The sequence below is a fragment of the Aphis gossypii genome, chromosome 2, assembly GCF_020184175.1.
Source record: "Aphis gossypii isolate Hap1 chromosome 2, ASM2018417v2, whole genome shotgun sequence".
In the NCBI taxonomy this organism is placed as follows: domain Eukaryota; kingdom Metazoa; phylum Arthropoda; class Insecta; order Hemiptera; family Aphididae; genus Aphis; species Aphis gossypii.
This window is the reverse complement of record NC_065531.1, coordinates 51,016,391-51,039,214: the sequence shown is the minus strand read 5'-3', so window position 1 is coordinate 51,039,214 and position 22,824 is coordinate 51,016,391. Positions and strand designations below refer to the sequence as shown.

Sequence of the window (22,824 nt, the reverse complement as noted above, 5' to 3'; positions counted from 1 at the left end):
ATTTCTTTGTTTTGTTAAAATCATGATAAAAAAGAACAACACTATTCAGTCTAAAATTGCCTAAAAAAATGATAAGCATTTAGGTAAAAATAAAAAAAAAATACCTTAGAATAAAAACAACAAAACAAAAAAATAATGTCTTTATAGGGAATATTTCAATGAACATAATTAACAAGTAGTAATTAACCTGCAATATCAATTATTTACAGAAAAAATTAAAACATAATAACCTATATATTATCATATCATAGTAATATTGACAAGAAATAAAATAAACGAGTTATGGGTGAATTGAACACAGTTTGGCAATCCGTTAACATGGAATTATTATACAAGGTGACCAGAAGGGCAGTGACAAACAGTCAAATCAATTGGGCGAGGGTTGATGGTCACCAGAAAATGTGTAATGTTTCAATCTGGACTTAATTTCTAGATCACGCAATGCTTGTTTTGCACGCGCTCGCACTTCTTCACTACAAGTGCTATTAAATTTTTTTAGTCCTCTACGGTTCATTGTACCCAATGCAAACATGGGCTGCACATTGTCAGAAGGTTCGGGTGTTTCTTCCAGTACAGTTGACTGCAATGACTGTAGTGTTGAATCGACTGTAAGAATAAAATATTATTTTATACATATATTTTTTAAAAATCTTAAAGATACAATAGTATGAAAATAACAAAATGATGAAACACTAATACAGAATATTATTTCGAATAAGTGAATAAATAAAAAATTACCGTTATCCATATAAAATGTCATACTTCATGCGGATAGAAATAAATCAAAAACAATATGCGTATATGTAGTGAAATTGCCTATACAATGCGCCTGCTAATAAAATGTTAAAAAATTTTCAGACTACTTACGTTGAACAGTCTCCACATGGTTTGATTTCTGTGGGCTATTGTGTGCTCGACTAATGTGCTTATTTCTAGTACTCGTAGTTTCAAATCTAAAATCGTAGGAAAATTAAATATAGATTGCAATAAATGTTTTAAACTTTTCTAATGCTTACCCAATGTCACAAATTGGACATTTGTAAATGTTGGACGAACAATCGGCACGAACTAAAGGTGTTAGTCGTTTGGCAGCCACTGACAATGCAGCCAGACGTGCATTCAGTTGGAGAGCATGAGCCGTATTTGATCTTTTAGATTGAGCTCTGGCACTAGATCCATTGTTGTTACGTCCAATTACTTTGCGTAAGTCTTTAGCAAGAGCAGAATTAGCAACACTACTCGATACAGTTGTGCCCTTTTCATTGTTTCGTAGAGCACACAGTTTGCCCAACAATGTTATTGCACCACCACTCCAGGTTTTGCCAGCACAACTAAAATTAATATTATTGAAATTTAAATATTTAGTATATAATTTTACAAATATTTATGTAATTACGGTTTTTGTGTAGAAGAAATGAGATTTTTTAAGGCCTGGTCCAATATTTCACCCAACTTGTTAACCATTTTATTTTTCAACTCCTTTCCGTTTTCACTAATTTAAAAAAAAATTTAGTTTAAGATTTTTTATTTTTTTTACAAGCTTGTAACAAATATACATACCTATTTGGAGTATCATCAAATTCATGGTCTTTTGCCATGTGCTCGTCGAGTTCTTCTGCTCCTCCTTCTATTATGAGCTTGCAAACCCAACAAACGAGTAGGTAATCAGATTTAATAACATTAACTGCAAAATAAAAATATATGTAAAAAGTATTATTCACGGCTTATACGTTATTAATTTTTTAAAATACTAAATTCTTAATTTTTCCAATAATTATAATAATTTAATGAATTGACAAATTCATTAAATAAATTTTATTATTTGACATTTTATTATTTAACAAAAAATGATCAATAACTATTGGAAACATTAAAAATACTTTTTTAAACATAAACTTACAATTTTTTTCTCGTCCAAATCAAGACATGATTAAAAACAATTTAATATTTTGTAAAAACAAATATATAAAAATAAATTAACATTTTTAAGTTCATTAATGCATATTATCACAAATAATTATAATAGTCAAGGTTAATAGAGCTGAGGTTTAAGGACTGATGTCCTTTAAAATAGTTAGCACAACACAGAATTTTTTCCATGCATAAAAAATAACTACTTATCTATAAACAGTGTACTCTCGATTATCCGCTGCCTTCCACGGAATCATCTACATACATATATGTATAAATACATATATATATATATATAAATCATTAACAGTTTAATTGGGTTGTGATAGCCGATTAATCGATAACAACGTAAAATACAATACGCTCGTTTAATATTAATACATTTTGGTAATTGTTGATACCATTAAATGAAAAAAATGATTATTCGTGGATTATTCGCAGAATTCACTTATATGTGGTCTGTGGGTGCCCTACCACCCTATTTTACGGATAATCGGGAGTACACAATAGTATATTGATATATTTAACTTTTTACTTTTATTTTAAATTTATACGAGAATATAACACATTCAAAATTTTAATTGTTATTTGGTCCAGTAGGTACTAATAACTACTATATTATTTTGAGTGCATACTAATTTTATTTTACATTAATCAACCACTATTTATCTTAAAATATGTCACTTACCTAATTCTGGATCTTCGATGCTATGAACATCAAGTGAATGAATACGAAATGCTGCAACACCTTTATAACATTGATCACATACTTTGCATTTGAAATTTAATTCACTATTAATTTGAGTATCTGTTTGTTCCTACAATAATAAATATTTGTTGAAGTTACTTTATTGAACCTGTATTTGTATACAATATATAAAAATAATTTATTTACTTGATTGCTATTGATATCCTCTCCACAGTCCATGTCTAATAGATTCAAGCAGTTTTCACTAGTTACATTTTGGCCTTCTTCAGATGAGTTAGAACCAAAATTTTGTAATATAGCCATTTCTTCATCTGTGGCCCCCATTGCACGTTGTAACTCTGTCCACGAATAATCATTTACTTCTGTATTCGCAACATTACAGTCAGGACCTTCCAGTATCTATTTAAATGTTAAAATTAGCATATATATATAAAATACTTATATTTTAATCAAAATTAACTAGCCTGATTAACTGAGCTTAATATTGATCCCAAACTAATAGCAGAAGGTAAGTCAAAAAAAGCATCAGACTGTGAATGCCAACGTGGTTCTGCGGCTTCTTCTGGTTCTTTTAACTCAGGAGTATCAGCACTAATTGGAGCTGTGGCTTTATTTTCTTCTTTAACAGTCGTTATTGTGGATTCATTTTCAACAGATTTTTTCAATTCTTGAGATGCATTTTGTACAGTATTATCAGTTTTTATAATTTCTGGTTGAACAGTTTTATCATTATCCAAAACTAATATATTTGAATCAGAATTCTCTAACTTTGGTAATAATAAAGGTGTATCATCAACTTTACTTGAAGTAGGCTGTTGTTTTTTATTATCAGTCTTTAAATTACGTTTTCGTTTTCTACAACCAAAAAAAACTCCTGGTTTTCTTCTGTTTTTAGCTTTTGGTTTAAAAGGATTTACTTTGACTGTTTTTTGTTTTTCAGGAACCTCAGATGAAGTAACTTCTTGACTAGACTCAAAGTCAACAAAACTACTAGAAGATTCATTATTTGTTAAAGAATCATCTTTACTTGAGAGTAATATCTCATTGGACATAGATTCCTCAGTAAAAATTTTCTTCCTGTTACGGGTTTGTATTTTAGAAACAAAATTTTCATCAATTGTTTTTTTTTTGAGGATTTTAGGTGTTTTCTTTGTTGTAACCTGTTTTTTGGGTTTCATAACTGGAGCGGATTCCACTATATTCTTTTTGCTATTTTCAAGATTTTCAGTTTTCAATTTTTTTGGTGGAACTGGCACTACCTTTTCAGGTACAGATGGAATTTCTCTCTTCCTCCTTAACCTATTTTGTTGTATCAATCCAACCTCTACTTCATTCATCAATTTTTTGCCTTTATTTTTTACTACTACAGGAATAGGAATAGATTCTTCAGTGTTGGCATTATTTTCATCAACTTTTGAATCAAGAATTTCATTATGGTCGTGCTTAGCTATTTTTTCAGCTAATTGTTTTAAGTCATATATTGGTCTTTTGCGTTTCTTTGGTAAAATAACAGGGGTGGGTGCTGGAGAAGCCATTAAAGTTTCTTTCATAGCAGCAATTATTTCTTCAGTTTCGGTTTTATTGCTAGGAAGTCCATGTTCAGCAGACTTTGGTGGAGCACGCATGATGTTAAGACTACGTAAGAAATCTGGTGCTTCGGAAATAAGCATAGCAGTTTCTGTTATAACTGGCAATGGCTTTTTAACTTTCTTACTAAATAATGGAGTTGAACTTGAAACAGTTGGATTACGGCTGCTCATATCAATAGGAACCTAAAAAATGTAAAAACTCAAGATAATGAATCAATTTTTAACTATCAAAATGTTTGTCTAAATATACCTTTGAGCATACAGACTTCTTTGTGTTTCAGAGCAGCGTGTAAATTTTTAATTATATATTATAAATCAGAGTACTAACCATTATCAAAAATGTAATAACAAATAGATAAAGAAAAACCAAGAAAAACTTCTGTATCATAATGATTGCATAGTTTACAATTTTATATTTTATTGACAATATTTTACTTACGCTATTTATTGTTGCTTGGTTATTCCCATTGGGAGCCTCAAATACTAAACGTCTTGTAACTCTTTTAGGAGGTAAATCTGCAATCATACGACTAACACTTTCAGCTGTAAAATAAAAAAAATTAGATAAAATAACTAAATAGTTAAACAATAAAAGAATATTGAGTATTTACCATCGCCAGGTTTAGTTTTCACAACTGGTAAAGGTGGAGTAGGTGGAGTACGTTTAAGGCCATGTCTAGCTCTACCATTCTTACGTCTTCGAAAATTAAAAGGCCGCCAATTTTTTCTAATACATATATCAAAATTAAATTTTTTTAAATATATAAAATAAAAGAAACCTTACCTAGACTTTTTGCTATTAGGAGACTTAGTTGTGTGGATCATCGTCTTGAGCCATTCAGTATCACCACCACAATCTAACAAATGTCTATGAAGCTGAGCAATATCATTTTCCATTTTTCCGCACTTTGTACACTGTGGCAAACTGGTTTGATACTCCTCACATTCAGACAACAATCCTACTCTGCTCAAATTTCTTTCTGGCCGCTTCAAATTTAATAATTATTATTAATGATTATGTTTCATAAAGTAAAATGATAAAATTACCCATTTCTGAGATGGAAGTTGATCTAATGGTATGTCATAATGATGGCAAAGTACATTAGGATGCACATTCCACTTATGGTAGAATATATCCCAGATATTAGAACACGTAGCTGGACATGCTGAACAAATATAACTACGTGGATACAACCATTCTCCGCTGAATCCTTCAAGTTTTTTCCTTTCATCATCTACATGAAAAAAAAAATTAATAATTTAAAATAACATTCATAAAACTATTTTTAATTACCGTGAGAACTTGGAAAACCATATGAAGAAGCTGCATCAACCTCTAATGAACTCATATCATCTTCTATTGGTGATGAACTAGGATACAATGATGGTACCATACGTCTGATTCTACTTTGAATCTCAAGGTTCATATAAGAGATATCAAACGGTACTCCTTGTTTTGTGACTAGCTCATTTTTATTATTCAAAAAAACATATTGAGTTCCTTTAGCTGATAAATCTTGAATCTCGTCTTTTAATTCTTTTTCTTGAGTTTTCACAAGTTTTTTGGATATAATTATTTTATTAGAAGGCTGTAATAACTTTTTAGGTTTTTTATACTCTAACTTTTTACCATGGCCTAAACTCATGTGTCGTGCTAAGTTTGGTTGTTGAGTAAATCCTTTTTTACAGTCTGGACAATAAAATGGATAGCTTTTGGTGGATTCTTCTTTCTTTTTTACTTCTTCTCTAATTGGTTCTTCGTGTTTTTTTGGTTCCTCTTTTTTTGGCTCTTCATTTTTCTTGAGTTCCTCTTTTTTAGGTTCTTCATTTTTTTTTATTTCTTCTCTTTTTGGTTTTTCATCTGATAATTCATTTTTAATACTAACATTATTAGGTTCATCTATTTTTAATTCTAGTATTTCGATTTTTGCAGGTTCTTCTTTCAAATGCTCTTTCTTTACATTATCAGATTCTAACTTAATACATAAGTTATTCAAACAAATGGTTTTATGGTTTTTAGCTAATTCTCTAGAAATAAATCGTTCTTTACATTCTGCACAGCCATAATACATGTCTTCATGAGTGGTACACATATGTTTGTGTAATGTGTACAAATCAAAAAAGTTTAGTTGGCAGTATGTGCATATGTGACATCTTCTTTTGGGTGGGTGCATCTTGGATAAATGGCTTTTTCGATCTTCTTCATTCTCAATTTTTTTATCACAATATAAACATAGTTCACAAACTTTGGTAACAATATCGGGTAGTTTTTTCAAAACATTAGATTGTAAAGCAGGAGGATGATTCATCACATGATGTCGTAAATCAATAGCTGTACTAAACGATATACAACACTTGTGACAATGGTAGTAACCTACATGACCTTTTGTATTCTTCCACTTTTCTATTATTTTTTCAAGTCTTTCACCTTTAAATCCAGCTATTTGCAAATCACGAGATGTCAAAAAATGATAATTAATATGTGCCTTTAAATAGTGTTTTTTTAGAGCACCTCTTCGTTGATATATGCCTGAACATACATTGCATGAGTATAATTTTTGTCCATTATTTGTTATACTTATTTCTGATTGATCAATTGAAAAAACATAACTTTTTTTTAGGTCTGTTTTCCCATTAAAACAAATATTTTGAGCTTTTGGTTTTGGAGTTAATTTCATTTCAAGTACAACAGAAGGCTCTGGTATTTTTCTATTATTGAACACATTGGTTTTTGGCAGAACTATGAGACTGGTAGCAGGAGAGTTAGTTTTGAAATTATTTGTTGGAATGCATGAAACAGAAGCACCTTGAGATGATGAAACTGGAATAAGACTCAGTGTTGTTTCATTTCCAATTTCTTCCATTTCAATGTCTGTTCCAAGACGTTTAAGTCTTTGGAAAACATCCAACGGTTTATCATTTATTGGATGGACAACAGGGTAACGTTGGATTGTTACTTCAGAAGTGAGTGGAAACAACGCTGGAGGAGCACGTAAGTTTTTCTTTTCTGAATTTGACGATGGAGCAGGATTCAATAAATTTTGTAAAATAGATAAACGACTTTCTTCAGAAGCTATATCTGAAAAAGTATTATCTGTTGAACATTGTTTTGCTAAGTGGAGTTTGTTCACTACGGCATTCAGTCGGCCACCACCCATTTTTTTACTAACGGTAGGAGGCATATTGTTATGTATCACAGAACCTGAAACATTTACAAAATATACAATAAAATATATTAGTTTATAATAAGAAATTTCTTATTAAATATATTATTAAACAAAGATCTAAAAAAATTAAATTGAACAGTACTCATAATTTATATAGGTATATTATTACACATGTATTATTATTATTATTACACAGTTAATTGAGACTTTTTATTAATTTATTTAACAATGATATATATATCTGTGTACATTGTCTTGCTATAAAATTATATCAGGGCTTAAAATATGAAGTAAATATTCTTTTTAACTATATTAAATATAGTCCAGTGGCTTAGCCAGCGGGTAGACCTGGTAGGCCTGGGCCTACCCACTTTTCTTCAAAAATAAATGTTTTATATCATGTTTTTTATTTAATAAAAATATTCATCAATAATCCTTATTACATCAAAATATCGGGCCTACCCAAGAAAAAATGTCTAGCTACGCCACTGATATAGTCTACACATAGTTTCATTGATTATTATTTTTATTGTTCCTAAACCAACATACAATATAATATAATTATGTACTGTTAACGCACCTATTTCTTTACTTATGAGTTATGATACATACACATTTTTGGAAGTAGGAACACGGTTAATCGAGATTCTTCTGTATTATATTGGTACATCAAGAATTTAATTAAAATTTAATAAGAAATTAAAATTTGTTATAATAAATAAAACAAAATTGAATATTAATTTAAAATCTTATCAGAATATTTAAACAGAAGCACAAACAAAATTAATAAAATAATAGAAATGTATAATAACATTTAATTCACAGACATTTTGATGAATATAATATTGCATTAATATTATCTGCTGAAACTGGCATAATTGATCATTAAATTCAAAATCCAATTATATATTATTTCATTTTTATTCTGTCTATACAGAATCTCTAAGTATGATAATATTATGAACAAGATTAACAATGATTTTTTTTTCATTATATTGATATAATTGTTAAAAATCTAAACAATTTATCTTTAAATAAATAATATAATATTATGTTATTAAACTATATAAATTATTTATAGACCAAACAACATAATATTGTTAATTTTAAATGATCATACATCATGAATTAAAAACTAATTAATATTCAATGCTGTGAAAAAGATTAGATTCAAATTATTAAAATCTAGTTAAAATACATTTTAAGCTTAATATTTTTATGTGTTTTACTGATTAACTAAAATAACAAATGATAAGATGCTAATAATATTGTAATACAGAAGATTTTTTTTATAAAATGGATCAATAATTAACTAATTTTATGTTCTATAATTCATATTCATAAGATAATATATAATTGTGTTTTTCGAGTAAATATAAAAAATAAAGTTAAACATTGTTATCACTATTTATACTAATTTTTCATCAACATTTTTAAATCTAGAAAACATATTATAAATACACTATACACACTAATTTTATTAGTATTTTTCTTTTTAACAAGAAAATTGTGTTTTATTTAATTTATGTGTATAACTCATAGAGTAATAATATAAGTAGTAATAACTATGCGATATACACGACTAACCTAACCTGTGAATAATATCATGGGGGCTGTACTCGACAACTATTAATAGTTAACCAATCTTTATTCTACTTTAGAAGGTTGCACAGTAACTTTTATACAACTCCAGTAAGTACCAAGTAGAAACTATCAAACTTATGATTTTTTTTATTATTATTAAATAAAAAAGCTCGTAAAAAGTTTAAAATAATTTTTAGCAATTACCAAAATAAAATTAAAAAGCAATTCAAAGAATATATTATCATGAGTTATTACTTATTACAATAATTCTAACTTAGATTATAAAAAATGTATACGGTAAAAGGATTGATAACTTAATAATTTATAAGTAATAATAACTTCAATATAATGTGTATAGGTGTACTAACCACCGTGGGGGAACGACATGTTCCGATGATGGTGCAAACTGCTTCCTAACATATTATATCTTTATTGAGTCGTTCGAAATCTATGTAAACCTAGAACATAAAATATACATATACGTAAGTAAATTGATCATACATTTTTATATAAACATGATGTAAACAAAAATATTAAAAATAAAATGAGCGTTTTAATAATAATAAATAAGATGTAGATAATCATAAATACGCTAAGGGAAATAGCTGTAATTTTAAAAAAAAAAATTGTTACATGAGTATTAAAAAACAAATCGATTAATTATTACAAAATGCCTTTGTACAATTCTATAACTTATTAACTAGGAATGATAGAATATATTGTATGAGTGCGACGTGCGGAAAACAATAATTGTTTTGAAAATATTTTTACATTGGTAGTTCACAACATACGCGTTTCATTAAATTCATACACGCCACTAACAGAAAATCTGTTACATAATGTTTTGAGAAGAGAGTAAATTGGAGAACGTCAACGCGATGCAATGAGGTCATAGGTATTTTGAGCTTTTGTTCTTTGTCGTTACAAGATGAAATACTCTAGGTTCAAAATGTCAAATTTAAACAAAACACTAATCTCGGACAGCAGGTTCATAAAAATAAATAGCTGTTTTCTAAAGGCCACCCGAATACACGATAAACCGACACATTATGCGTTTAAAAAATAACTCCCCCATTCGATTTTTTCACCGTCTCAGAATCAAAATACCTACAATAATATAATTTATACTGAAAATATAATCCAATCTTTTAATATCGACTATATTGTATAGTGAACAGGCGTATATATACGGGTATGCAGTTATGAATATGAATCACGTGTTTCTACGCGTGACCTAGATTTCAACAAGTCGGAAACACAGTATCATGAGTACTCCAGTCTCCAATACAATGAATATTGGTTCTTGGGAATTGGAACTGTTCATCCCGTGACGTATAATATTACTCAACCCTTACATTTACGAAGTACAAAAACGTGCATTAAAATTTCTGGATATTGTACTGACATGTAAATACATAGGTAGCCTAAAATAATTAATATTATCACCTTCAAATCTTTTAAATCAAAATAGTTCCAATTGTAAATTATTTTTATTGCGTTAAAAATATTGCAAATCGCTTTAAAATAATATTATTAAAAAACTAGATATAGATACCTAAATAGATTTTTTAAATATTAAAATAATTTAGAAAATGTTTTCTTTTGTAAATATTCATAATAGATCTAATAATAAATTAATAAATTAAGATGTTTATAAAGTTTTGGAATTTTTGAGGGAATTTTGTTATGTTAGTTTAAACTTTTAAAGTAAGATAACAAATATTAATGTGGGCACGTGCGACTAGAATTTGCTACTGATATGATAACATTATTTTTAAAATTAAAAATAAATAAAATAATTAATTTGCAATTTTATAAGTAATTGTAATAAGCAACTAAATGATTATTTGCAAAAAAAAAGTTGTTCGTATAAAGTTTAGTAGCTTACATAATTAATAAATTCAATTATATTAAAAATATTTAGAATGCGTTTAATGAGTGAAGGCATATTAAAAAAACATTATTTTCTGTGCAGAAGAATTCGTTTTACAAGTTGTAAGTTGTTTATAAATCAGTTTCCTGCCGACCAAATATTATGTTTATGTAATAAGTTTCAAAACAATCAGCTTTAAAATTCAATATAAATCAACAAAAGTAAAACTATTTTAACAGTATACTTGCTATAAGTAATATAAAAATATAAATATGACTATTAAACACACAAATACAAAATTATAAATAGGTAAATAATAATGCAGATAAAAATAATTATTTTATTTTTATTTTGAAATACAAAATAATTGTTTATATAAAAATGAAGCTTATCTACTTTATAAGAACTTCCATCTTTATTTGAAAGAGAATTAATAATAATTAAAAAAAATATTTTTTCTTATAATTATTTTTAAAACTGGTGATAAATTATATTTTTGTTAGAATAATATGAAAAAAACGTACGTATATTATTAATTATTCGAGATAATGTAAATAAATTGATGATAAATTTGCTGATCAAATTAAGGGATTGATACATTTTTATAATAAAATATAGTATAATTTAATAAATGATGATTTGAATGTGTGTTCTAAACACAAAAGGCCTTTTTTCTAGCAGAATATTATAACACAAATAGTGTACCTGTCCGGTTGTCTACTATCATGAAGGTCATTGTTACGTAATCATACTAGTTTTCTGTATATTATCCTATATTAATAGGTATATTTTATTTTATAATATAGGTAGAGATATATCAAGTCATATCGAAAATAATAACATAGCTACTTTTTTTTTTTATTAATTAAGGACATTTTTCTGATCTTCAAGTTGAATAAAATACATATATTTATTTCCAGGGTCATTTTCTACGAAATATAAATGAATGACTATTTACAATAATTGTTTTTATTATTTATGCACCCCATTTGTTTAAAATGACTTATCTTTAGAATTTTAATAAATGATATATATCATGAATGTAATTATTATGGGAATAAAATGAGCAACTCTCAAAAAAACAAAGGGGTAGGCAATTATTGATTTAAAAAGTAAAAATTCAATTCTAGCATTTTTTTTTTTAGTTCTGCCTTTGTGTCTCTTATATTCAGGAATTAATAAAATAAAGATGATAATAATTACTACACGACCATTATCAAAGTTATGACCAATCAACTTAACGTTTATTAAATCATTTATAATATATTTATATATATATATATATATGTGTGTGTGTGTATGTCATATGCAATCGTATTTTGAAACACATATAAAATATAGCACACACACACACGTACAATAAGAATAATGTTTTATATTTATTATATCTATTGAATAAACTAAACAAATATTAATATAAATTTACAAAACATAATATACATTAAGTATACAACTTTTATCAATTTTACTATATGCTTAAAGACGATACTAAAATGTAATTATAATTTATAATTGATTTCTCTCTGACTATGTATATCATATTGTTTTATTTTTAAACATTATAATTACACGAATAGTAAAAACAAATATTGGTAAATATGATTTAAAATGCACAAAAATAGCTAGGTTTCATCCAAGTAAGTTTTTAAGTTATTTAACAATTTGTTTAAGTATGAATGTATGATTATGAATAAAATGTAAATTATTTGTCTTTATTTCAAAAGATAATAATTTTCAGGAGTTACCTTCGTCCTTCATATCAGGAATTTCCAATTCCAAAATTATCTATATAATTTGTTTGAAATAAAAACAGTTAGTCCAAGAGTAAGTAAGTCCAGCCGACGGGTTATTTACGTATAAATTTGAGTATTATAGAAAACGTCTAGAAAATATTCATATTGTATAAATTAATAATTATGCTATTTAATAAATATATAAAAAGATAATCTCGACGTTCAAATATATAACAATATTTTATAATGAATATATTTTTTTTTACATATAAAACAATAATAATGGGTAGAACCTTTCTGGAAATGCGTATTTAAGGGGGCGAGAAAGAATTTTAATTTATAATATTTATATTAACTACAGATACTTCAAAGATGAATATAATGTCACACTATTTGTTATTCTTTGAAAAAAAATATATAATATATAATTAGGTTATACCTTTGTTTTTATCCAAAATATTTTATCGATTTACGGCTATGAGTATGAATACATAATATTGAAAAATAAAATTTTTAAAACAATGAAAAATAATCCTAGCATATTTACATAACTATCTATATGCAGTGGCGAAACAAGTATTTTTAAAGAGGAGAAGCGAGAGGGTCTTTTATTTGATGTCCTGAACGCGTTACGAAGCGTTGTTCATAATCGAATTATAATTTTTGGTACGTGTTAGGTACACAAAATTGTTTAATTTGATAATTAATGTATATCATATTATTTTTGATTAAATAAATTACTAATTATATTTTACGAACCAAGATGGAGAGGAGTGGTGGAGAGGTCCAGATCGGGGATTCAATTATTATAATAATTAGATAAATGAAATCAAAATAAACTATTAATATACATTTATTATTAAAAAAAAGTTAAGTAATGTATGTATTAATAAATTCTATTTAATTTAATTGATATTAAGAATTCAGTTAATTTATTTTCAATACCTAAAATCAGAAGTTCTCAAATGGGGTGACAAAAAAGGAAAAAAAAATAAATTTTTGCAGAAAAATCAAATTATTATATTCGTATTAATATTTTATATCAACGTTTTGGACCTTTTTTTTCTGTGTACTTTTTTTTTTTTTTAATAATAGAATAATTTTTAAATATAAAGCCAAGATTGTTTATTATTTTAATGTTAGTTCTAGTGGTCAAAGGTGACATGAATCAAAAAAGATTGAGAATATCTGCCTAAAATGGAAGTCGATTAAATAGATCTAATGTCTTAATAAAAAATATTATAATACTTCCATACTTAATAAATAGATAAACATAATATAGGTAATACTAAATATTGTATGATAAAACTAATATAAATTTAGTGAAAAATGTAGGTATTTTAAATAATAAGCTATATTATTTCTTGAATTTGGTATCATTACTTTAAATCTAAAAAGCATTGCTATTAAACAAATTTTTATTTATTTAATTGATTGCACCTATATTAATAAAAATTAATAATTAATTTAATAAACAAAATAAGAATATCAAAATAATATTTTCTTCCATTTTAATTTTATTTCATGTAGGTACATTAATATAACCAAGAACCACTGATAATCTAGTGGTGGTAATGAGGAATGCAAGGAGCGATCACCTCCCTTGGAAAATAAATATAAAAAAATATATTTAGAGTAATTATTAACGATAAATATTATAAATAAAGCTTTTGAAGTAAAACAATAATAAAACTTAAGTAGGTAATAATTATAGTCCCTAGCAAGAAGATAAAATTATTTTTATGTTTTAAAATACTAAATTTGCCCCTCCTCTCTAGAAGTTTTGTCAAAACTACCTTATGAATCTACAAGTTGTTGAAAAAAGAAACAATAAAAAATAATTATGTAAAAATATTTTTTTACATTAATATTGTTGGTATTAAATGTTTTTGGTTATTAGGTAGATATAATATAAACATATTATGTATAGTATACTTATGTAGATATTAAATATTAAACAAGTATTAAAATTATGGATTACCTATTGTATTTTCTATTCTAGAACATTATAAAACATAATTTTAAATTTGGTTTAAGATAGCAATTCTTAATCTTTTGGGACATGTAAATACTACATACCTACATATAAATTTATTTTTGTCATAAATCCTTTGATCCTATGAGCAAAAAATAATTGATACCTACACATGTATTTATTTATTATAATAGGTGACTAAATTACCTCATATTTTAATAATATTTGCATACTTCTTTATATAAAAATAAGTAAGCGCAATAAAAATGATTAATAAAAATTATAATTAATGGTAAAAGTGAAGTTGCATTTCTGCTACAAGTTTTAGTTTTGATATTTCAAGCTCAATACAAGTATTAACAACAGTTTCTTATGCACAACTAGAAAGACTAAGAGTATAGCGGACCACTCATATGAGTGTTATGTGTTATGTGTTAGTGTGAAACACTAATTTAAGAGATTAAATTAATAATTATTTTTTAAAATCATATTTAAGTAGTAAGCCAGTTAATAAAGATACTTGATAAGTTAGACTACTTACACAATTAAAACATTTTAATTTACCTACTATATATGTCATATAGGTATAATATTAGAGAATAAAAGAAAATAGTAAAAATTAATATCTAGTAAATACAACAATAAAATAATTATTGTTGGTAACCTATATGTATTTAATATTTATTGAAATGTTTTGAAAATTATAATTGCATTAACTAAAATCAAAATTTAATTTATGTACCTATCAAATTATCATACAATATTTCAATTAATATAAATATATATAAAATGAAACTCAAATAAAAGAAAAATTAGACAAAATCATAATAAATAAATTGAGAGATTAATAATTTATGATATTAAAATTATATGTTCCCCTAGAAAATAATATACCCATACAGCTGAAACTAAATATTATTTAATAACATAATAAAAAAATCATGTAGACAAATCACACTTAAGGATTTAAAACTAGAGATTATAAATATTTAATGAAAAAAAAAATATTAGCTTATAGATTTATTTAGTTTTCTCGAGTACAACAATTAAGTTATTTATATATAATCACCTATTTTAAATTTTGAAAGTTTAAATAACATTAAAAAAAGTTTTTTATACTTAATATGTGAGGGTGATCTAACAAAAGTTAATTTATAGACTTATAGTGTACCTTACCATTTTAATTGGCAATTCCTCATGAGAAACATGTTTAAGAAAACATAATTCAATAGATATAGTATCATCAATATATTAGGTATACCAACTATAAAATAATAAATTTACATTAATACCTAATATAAATAATTTAGGTATAGATAAAATGGAAGTTCACTACCTAGTTAAGTAGAATATATTCTAATATAATTAAAAAATGTAAATGTAAAAGTTATAACTTTATTAACTTCAATAACTTAACATAATTGAATATATGAAGAAATTATAAACATTATTAATCGTATTATAAACCTATTTAAACTGAAAACATACTTTTATACAGCTGACTTTTCTTTGTGCAATAATTCATAATATTAACCACTATCTTTAACAAATAACATACATACAACATAGTTGGTACTTTGAACTTTACAACATACACACAGACTGTAAAAAATAGTGACATCCATCCATAACACAATAAAAAATCTTTTAAATGTGATTTATATTGGCTTAATAGAAATTAGAATAATAAAACTAATTAATACAACTCAAATGCAGAGAACACCTAAAGATAGAACTATAGACTATAATTGTTGCACAGTACATACCACAGAACTAGTTACTGTCTTACTAATATAATAATAGCAAATTGATATTGAATTTGTGCCTATTTATCTAATTATAAGCCAAAAGTTTATTTAAGTTGGTTGTGTGTAAGCGAAAGGCTCAGTCAACGCAAAAACAATAACGATAGTGATTTTAAGTGGTAGTCAAACAGCAATAGAAAAATTGACAACAGGAGACTGTTACACTCAAGAACTCGGACAACATCCCTTGTTAGTGTACTATCTCCCCCGCCCGCATAACCTAACAGATATGAGTAGATCATTAATAGTCGCAACAAGTTTGGCAACACAAGATTTCTTGTTTCATTGTCAACGAAAATCAAAACAAGGGTAAAACAAGTAAGTACACGTTATAGGGGGGTTTGTATCACACGAGTGCGCAAGTCAAAGATCCTCGAGAAGACTACCACGAGAGAGCACACGAGGGAGCGACGCGCGAGTGCGCACGAATCGAGTGGCGACGACGTTAACGCGAAAAGCGAAAAATAAAATTCTACTACCGTTTGTTGGTCGGATGCGGCGAACAAAAACACTGACCGTCAGCAATCGAGTGAAAAATAATTAAGTCACTAGTTAAAAAAATAAAGAGTTAGACTTGAGAGTTTTACCTGAGAACCCTCGACGGGCTGTTCGCGGGGCACGGGGTGTCGTGTGTCAGCTTTGGACAGCGCGACCGCCGCACCAACAGCAGCAATGAAACAACGGCGACGACGATGACGACGTTATCACCATTTTTCGCGCACCGTTATCATCACCATCGGGCCGAAACCATTGCCAAGTCACGGCAAACGACGATACGACTTACGCGACGACGATTGTCGAGGTCAAAGTCCGACTTACGGCGCGGGGTGGTTGCTGATTACGACTGACGGGAGGGGCACCGGGAAAACGTCCCAAGGCGGTCGAGCGGCCCGAGGGGGTTGAGGGGATGACGGCGCACACGGTTCCTTTCTCCGAGATATGGGACGACGCGGTCGGGGCGTTGAAATCATACGCGGAGTCTGGCGCTGCTCGGCCGTCGGGCGGACGGTAGCGGGGTAGGTGCTACGGCGGCGAGGGACGGTTTTACGCGGCGCGGACGACGGAGGCGGCGGACGACAAAACGCCTCGCGGACGGTCGCCGTGGACGTCGGCGTACGTGGACATAACACACACGTTCACTCACTCACGCACACGATACGCGGCGTCGTTTACGCTCACCTAGGTCCCGTCCGTTGTAATAAAATCACCACGTCGGGATAATACGACACAACAAAAAAAAAATTGTTAAAAAAAAAAATTAAAAAAAAATAAAAATAAAATATTAAATTAAGCTTCGCGCACACGCACAAAAACGCACACGCGAACGTACACACACATACACACACACACACACACACGACGACGACCGACGGGCACCGCGCGCGCGCGCAGGGGGAGAGTACGATGTGCAGTATATAATATTATGTGCGGTGCGGAACGGCCGCGCGAACGGGAAACGCGTATATACGAAATAATATTATATATAATGATACGATGTCGTGTATGCGAGCACGGGCGGAGAAGCCGGGGCCGCGATACGTGGTGGAGTGCGGCGGCGACGGCGGCGGCAACGACGACGACGACGACGACGACGTCGACGGCGGCGGTGACGGTGCGTGCGTGCGTGCAGTGGCAAAGGGGGTGCGGGCGCGGTGTGCGCGTGGTTGTGTGTGTGTGCGCGCGCGGCCCGAGGTAGGGGAAAGGACCCGCCTTGACGCGTTGGAACACCGACAAACCGACGACGGACGATACGCGCCGTACAATAATAATATTATATTATTATTATTATTATTATATTTTATTATGGTATTATATACATATTATTATTATGATAATGGTTTCGTACGAAACGTTCCTGTTATTTCCCCTCGCACCGAAGTGGACACCCCCTCGTTGCGTTTGGTGTGTGGTATAACTGTTAAGAGCGCGAGCGCGTATCTCACGAGTGTTTTTCTGATTTTTCACGATCGTTCGGGCGCACCGGCTATGCAACAAATTTGTCGAGTTTCGAACCCGACGGGCGGTGGCACGCGGATCCCGCACGTCCGGCCCGGCTCGCCAAAACGACACGTCGTGTGGGCTTAGGATCGCTCAACGCGTGTCGGAGCCGTGTGCGAGGGTGGTGATGGTATCGGGAAAGGTGGTAGAATTAGGACCAGTAGGTTGATAAGTGCACAAAATCGTTGTTGTCGTCGGCGATGTCCGCGTGGCCGTCGTACGTTTTAGATATTTAATATTGAACGTAGTGGTCCGCGTACGCCCCACGGTCTGGTTAACCTTATTTCGATAATTCCGATTTCCTTCTTCCGATCTCGGTGCGCCGACTATATGCACGATGCACGACACGGCGGATACGTTTTCCGGCCAACCGTATCACTCACGCAGTCGGGTAACGCCGCGCGCACGGTTTGGCAACGTTGCCAGCTGCCGAACTCGCGGAGGGGCCGCGGAGGAGAAGTAGGAAGAGGTTGAGAAAAACGGTGATAACATCCCAATCGCGTACATTTTAACGCGTACGAAACAAAAAATCTGGTTGAAAAAATGTGTGCGTGTCTATAAACATTCGTTTACCCCGGCCCGATATTGAATTTGTATTGACGACCATGATCTTCTTGAATATCACCGTGCACAACGTGCACGATATTGGTTTTATAACAAATGTAAAAACAGGGTGGGGGAGGATAGATAATAATTCTTTGATTTGTTTCGGACCGTTATTGTTTTGGGTGTGAATGGTTATAACGTGAAAAATTGTGTTGCGCAGTTTTTTTGGGACTACGCGCCACATGATTTACGATTTTTCATGTAACCTACACGAGGAGTTTAAAAATCGTTAAGTAAAATCACAGATTGGTCGGCGAAAGGAAACTTCTGCAGTTTTGTAGTAAGTGTAAGACGCGCGTCGGCATAAAACTACTATATCTACTTATACATTCGAGCAGCGGGCACACTAGTGCACATTGGAAAGCGGCGTCCTACATTTGTCCCCCTTCCCGCCACAGCAACAAGATAACCTACCCTTTATTTTTAAGGGAAACGTGTTTCCAAACGCAGCACGAATCACGAACCGACCTGGAATAGAAAAGAAAATATATGCGAACGTATATACAGCACGCAGCGTGTGATTTCTGTACAGAGGACCAACAACAATTATAATTGTACAAGCGGTAAGGCATTAATTTCACGATGGCCTCGGAACTGGAGATTAGATAAGCAAACGGTTGTGTACAGGGTAACAAAAACCGATTGTATTTATCCCACTATAACAGTGCTGGCTACTAGCTTATTTAATAATTTGTTATTCCAATTAAGTATATTAGTGTATATTGTTATTAAATAATACACCTTCAATGAAAATATATTGGTAATATTTAAACAATCTCTTGTTCGTACAACCAGTAAACAACACGTGGTTGTAAGATACATAGACAGAACAATAAATTACCTAATATATATTATTGAATATTGGCTTTACTATAATACATCTAAATATTTATTAATAATTCATACAAAAAGTACCTATAAGGCTATAAATAACGAGAGCAGATATAAATATTTTTATTAGGTATGTGTTATATTGTATTCGTAATGACGATAGTTGGAAAATATTACATATCTATATATACATGACTGAGAGTACGTCATTGTGAATTCAAAACGTCATAATATTTATAAGAATTACGTAAATACGATATTAAATAAGATATTTTAATACTATGATTTATCAGTTTCTAGAAAGTTGGGTCAACATTAGAACTTTAGATAGGTATATTATTATATATTTTTACGATCCAAAATTTGTAAAAAAAAAAACTTAAGTCAAATCTATATCTTGCCAGTTTGTACGTCAGTATATTCATTTTATTAACTTAAAATACTCAAATCAATTATACCTACATAAAAATATAAATATGTACTTATATTTTCTAGTTAAATGTTACATATTACCTTATATTTACAATATTAGGTAGGTACTCTTTTAATTATTATCATTATAATATTACACATTGTTCAGTATATTTACTAATATAGATTATATTATACTTAAATTTCAAAAATGTTCAATCTTTTAAACTGGAATTTAATTTTCTTAGACCCTGTACAGTGTAAACTTAACGTATACTACATACTAGATTCATAACCTAAATCACACTAATCGGTATTTAATAGTCAAAGGTATAATTAAAATAACTAACGGAAATAAAAAAATGCATTTTCATGTACTATTAAATATTTTAGACTTGGTATAACATTAGAAATGTCAATTAAATCTGTTAACTTGACTGACCTTAAATAATTCACTGTAAATTTAAACAAAATAATGGTAGGTATACTAACAAATTTGTTTACCTACAAAAACTCGAAAAAATTGTAGTCAATTATTGATATAAATAAATACATAACATTTTTAAAATATAATTTATTAATGTTATTATTCTTAACTAGAACCATTTTTAGTTATCCTGTTTACATATATATGATTTGGTTTTTTATATCTATAGTTTAGTTTGAATTATATTTTTCAATATATCTACCTTTTATAAATATTTTAAAACCAATGATATTAAATGGACATTTTACCAGATACACACAGTGCATTTACTACTCTCCTAAACACAAAATATATGCTTAATAAGGTAAATAAAAGGTCATGAGTAAGCAGTTTATCAGCATTTTATCTTTAAATATACAAATCCGTTTAATTTAATAAGAATTATACTGTTATTATAAATAATGATCACATAATATCAACATAAAAAGAAGATACAAAGAAAACTATGGTACTAGCTTACTTATGTATATATATAAAAAAAATAAGAGTCTATAGCAATGTGCGGTACATTCAATATTAAAGTCTTTTAAAAATATTATCTTCGTTTAACGAATTTTAAATACTCACGAATGACTGACACAAAATATAATAAATTATTGAGGTTTATTATTTAATTGAAATGTACACCACATGAACCACGAAGATTGTTAGCCATTAGATCATAAAATAATACGACTAAAATGTTGATACATAACGTGAGATATTATGACAATGAATGATGAACGATTTTCAACTTGTTTGTTTATAGTTTATGCGAAGACTTCGAATTTTAAAGATAATTATTTACATACTAGATTGTAAAATATTGCCAAAATTACAGTTTTACAATAAACATAATGCTATTGTAATTAATTAATTAATAATTAATAATTTTAATTTAAAGTAGGTATCATTAGTTTAATGTCTTAATTACTTAACCTTTATACAATTACACACATAAACATAATATTGTATTGTATAATGTGTCACCTATAATCACCCTTATATAATATGTATTATACACATGAACGGCGTGTTATAGCCTATAGGTATGCATATCAATTATATATTTATAAAATTGCCAAAGATCCGGCGTCACAATGATTGTAAAAGAAAAGAATTTTTATATGTATATTGTACATAGTAAATAAAACTTTTCTCATTCCGTGTCGGTTTATATTAAACTACCTACACAATTAAAATATTGTGATATTGTCCCATTTTTAAATTTTGGAGTGTATATTTTACAGTTGGAATTTGCTTAAATACGAAATAAATTAATTTTAAGTGGATTACATTTTTATTACTCAAGAAAACCGTATGTGGTTCATTGCGAGATCTTGTCACACGTACAGAATCAAATGATTGTGATAAAGTGAGTACGTATAAAAACCCGTTATTAATTTTGATCTAACTGATCCAAGTCTTTAATACTTAAATCTAACTGTTAAATGGTTTAATCATTGTTAGTATTTTTAAAACGTTTTGAAGCCTATTAACAAGAAATTTAAACACATATTATACATAGTTCTTGAAAAAATTATTATGTACTACAATACTATTCATCTAGATCTAGAAAGCTTTTATATGTAATTAATGTCAACAATCAAGATATCCTAAGACAAGTCAGTAAAACTTTAATTCTAAAAAAAAGAATGTCGATAAAATTTTTATAATACATAATCGATAGACTAGTCTGACTGCGATAATGAGTTGGATTAATGAGCAGTTTTTCATAATAATAAAATCACAAGTACCTATTTGCATAGAAAATTATTAATGTTAAATATACAATTAATCAAGCTTGTAGTAAACTAAACGAATATAATAGAATAATAGATAGACCTATGCCAAAAAGTTTAAGTGGATCTAATTATGCTAATTTAATTTGTACAAAGTTTGTCGTTCGATTTCCTATGTATTTTTGAGTTTTCATTTATTTATAGGTACATCTACACAATTCATTTTTTCAAAAATGAACAACCTAAAATACAATTAAGAACGAAGTTATACAATACAATTTCACTGGAGTTTACTGACATCTTAATATAATATATATTATGTAGTATATGGTAATTTACGAGGGTTAAAACTTAAAAGTAAAAAACCCTATATTTTTCAAAACAATCAGGAAAATTATAAAAAAAAATACGGAAAAATGAATTT

General features: G+C 28.9%; 1 protein-coding gene across 7 annotated transcripts in view; it reads right to left on the bottom strand.

Moving 5' to 3' along the window:
- Positions 1–240: 240 nt before the first annotated feature.
- Positions 241–22,824, bottom strand: part of LOC114125545 (uncharacterized) — a 30,570-nt gene continuing 7,986 nt past the window's right edge. For 2 of the 7 annotated variants that reach the window (XM_027989239.2, XM_050199515.1), the window contains exons 2-16: positions 9,329–9,418; positions 5,504–7,411; positions 5,257–5,444; positions 4,994–5,196; positions 4,821–4,936; positions 4,649–4,752; positions 4,460–4,477; positions 3,085–4,392; positions 2,807–3,019; positions 2,600–2,729; positions 1,561–1,684; positions 1,397–1,492; positions 1,017–1,331; positions 868–953; positions 241–606 (exon numbers count right to left, since the gene is read on the bottom strand). In XM_027989239.2, the coding sequence (XP_027845040.1) occupies positions 368–606; positions 868–953; positions 1,017–1,331; positions 1,397–1,492; positions 1,561–1,684; positions 2,600–2,729; positions 2,807–3,019; positions 3,085–4,392; positions 4,460–4,477; positions 4,649–4,752; positions 4,821–4,936; positions 4,994–5,196; positions 5,257–5,444; positions 5,504–7,411; positions 9,329–9,380 (5,100 nt within the window). In that variant the 5' untranslated portion in view covers positions 9,381–9,418 and the 3' untranslated portion in view covers positions 241–367. Of the gene's footprint in view, positions 607–738; positions 762–867; positions 954–1,016; positions 1,332–1,396; positions 1,493–1,560; positions 1,685–2,599; positions 2,730–2,806; positions 3,020–3,084; positions 4,393–4,459; positions 4,478–4,648; positions 4,753–4,820; positions 4,937–4,993; positions 5,197–5,256; positions 5,445–5,503; positions 7,412–9,328; positions 9,419–16,933; positions 18,108–22,824 lie in introns of those variants that run through there. The other 5 variants (XM_027989243.2, XM_027989238.2, XM_027989240.2 and 2 more) reach the window with 5 other exon arrangements.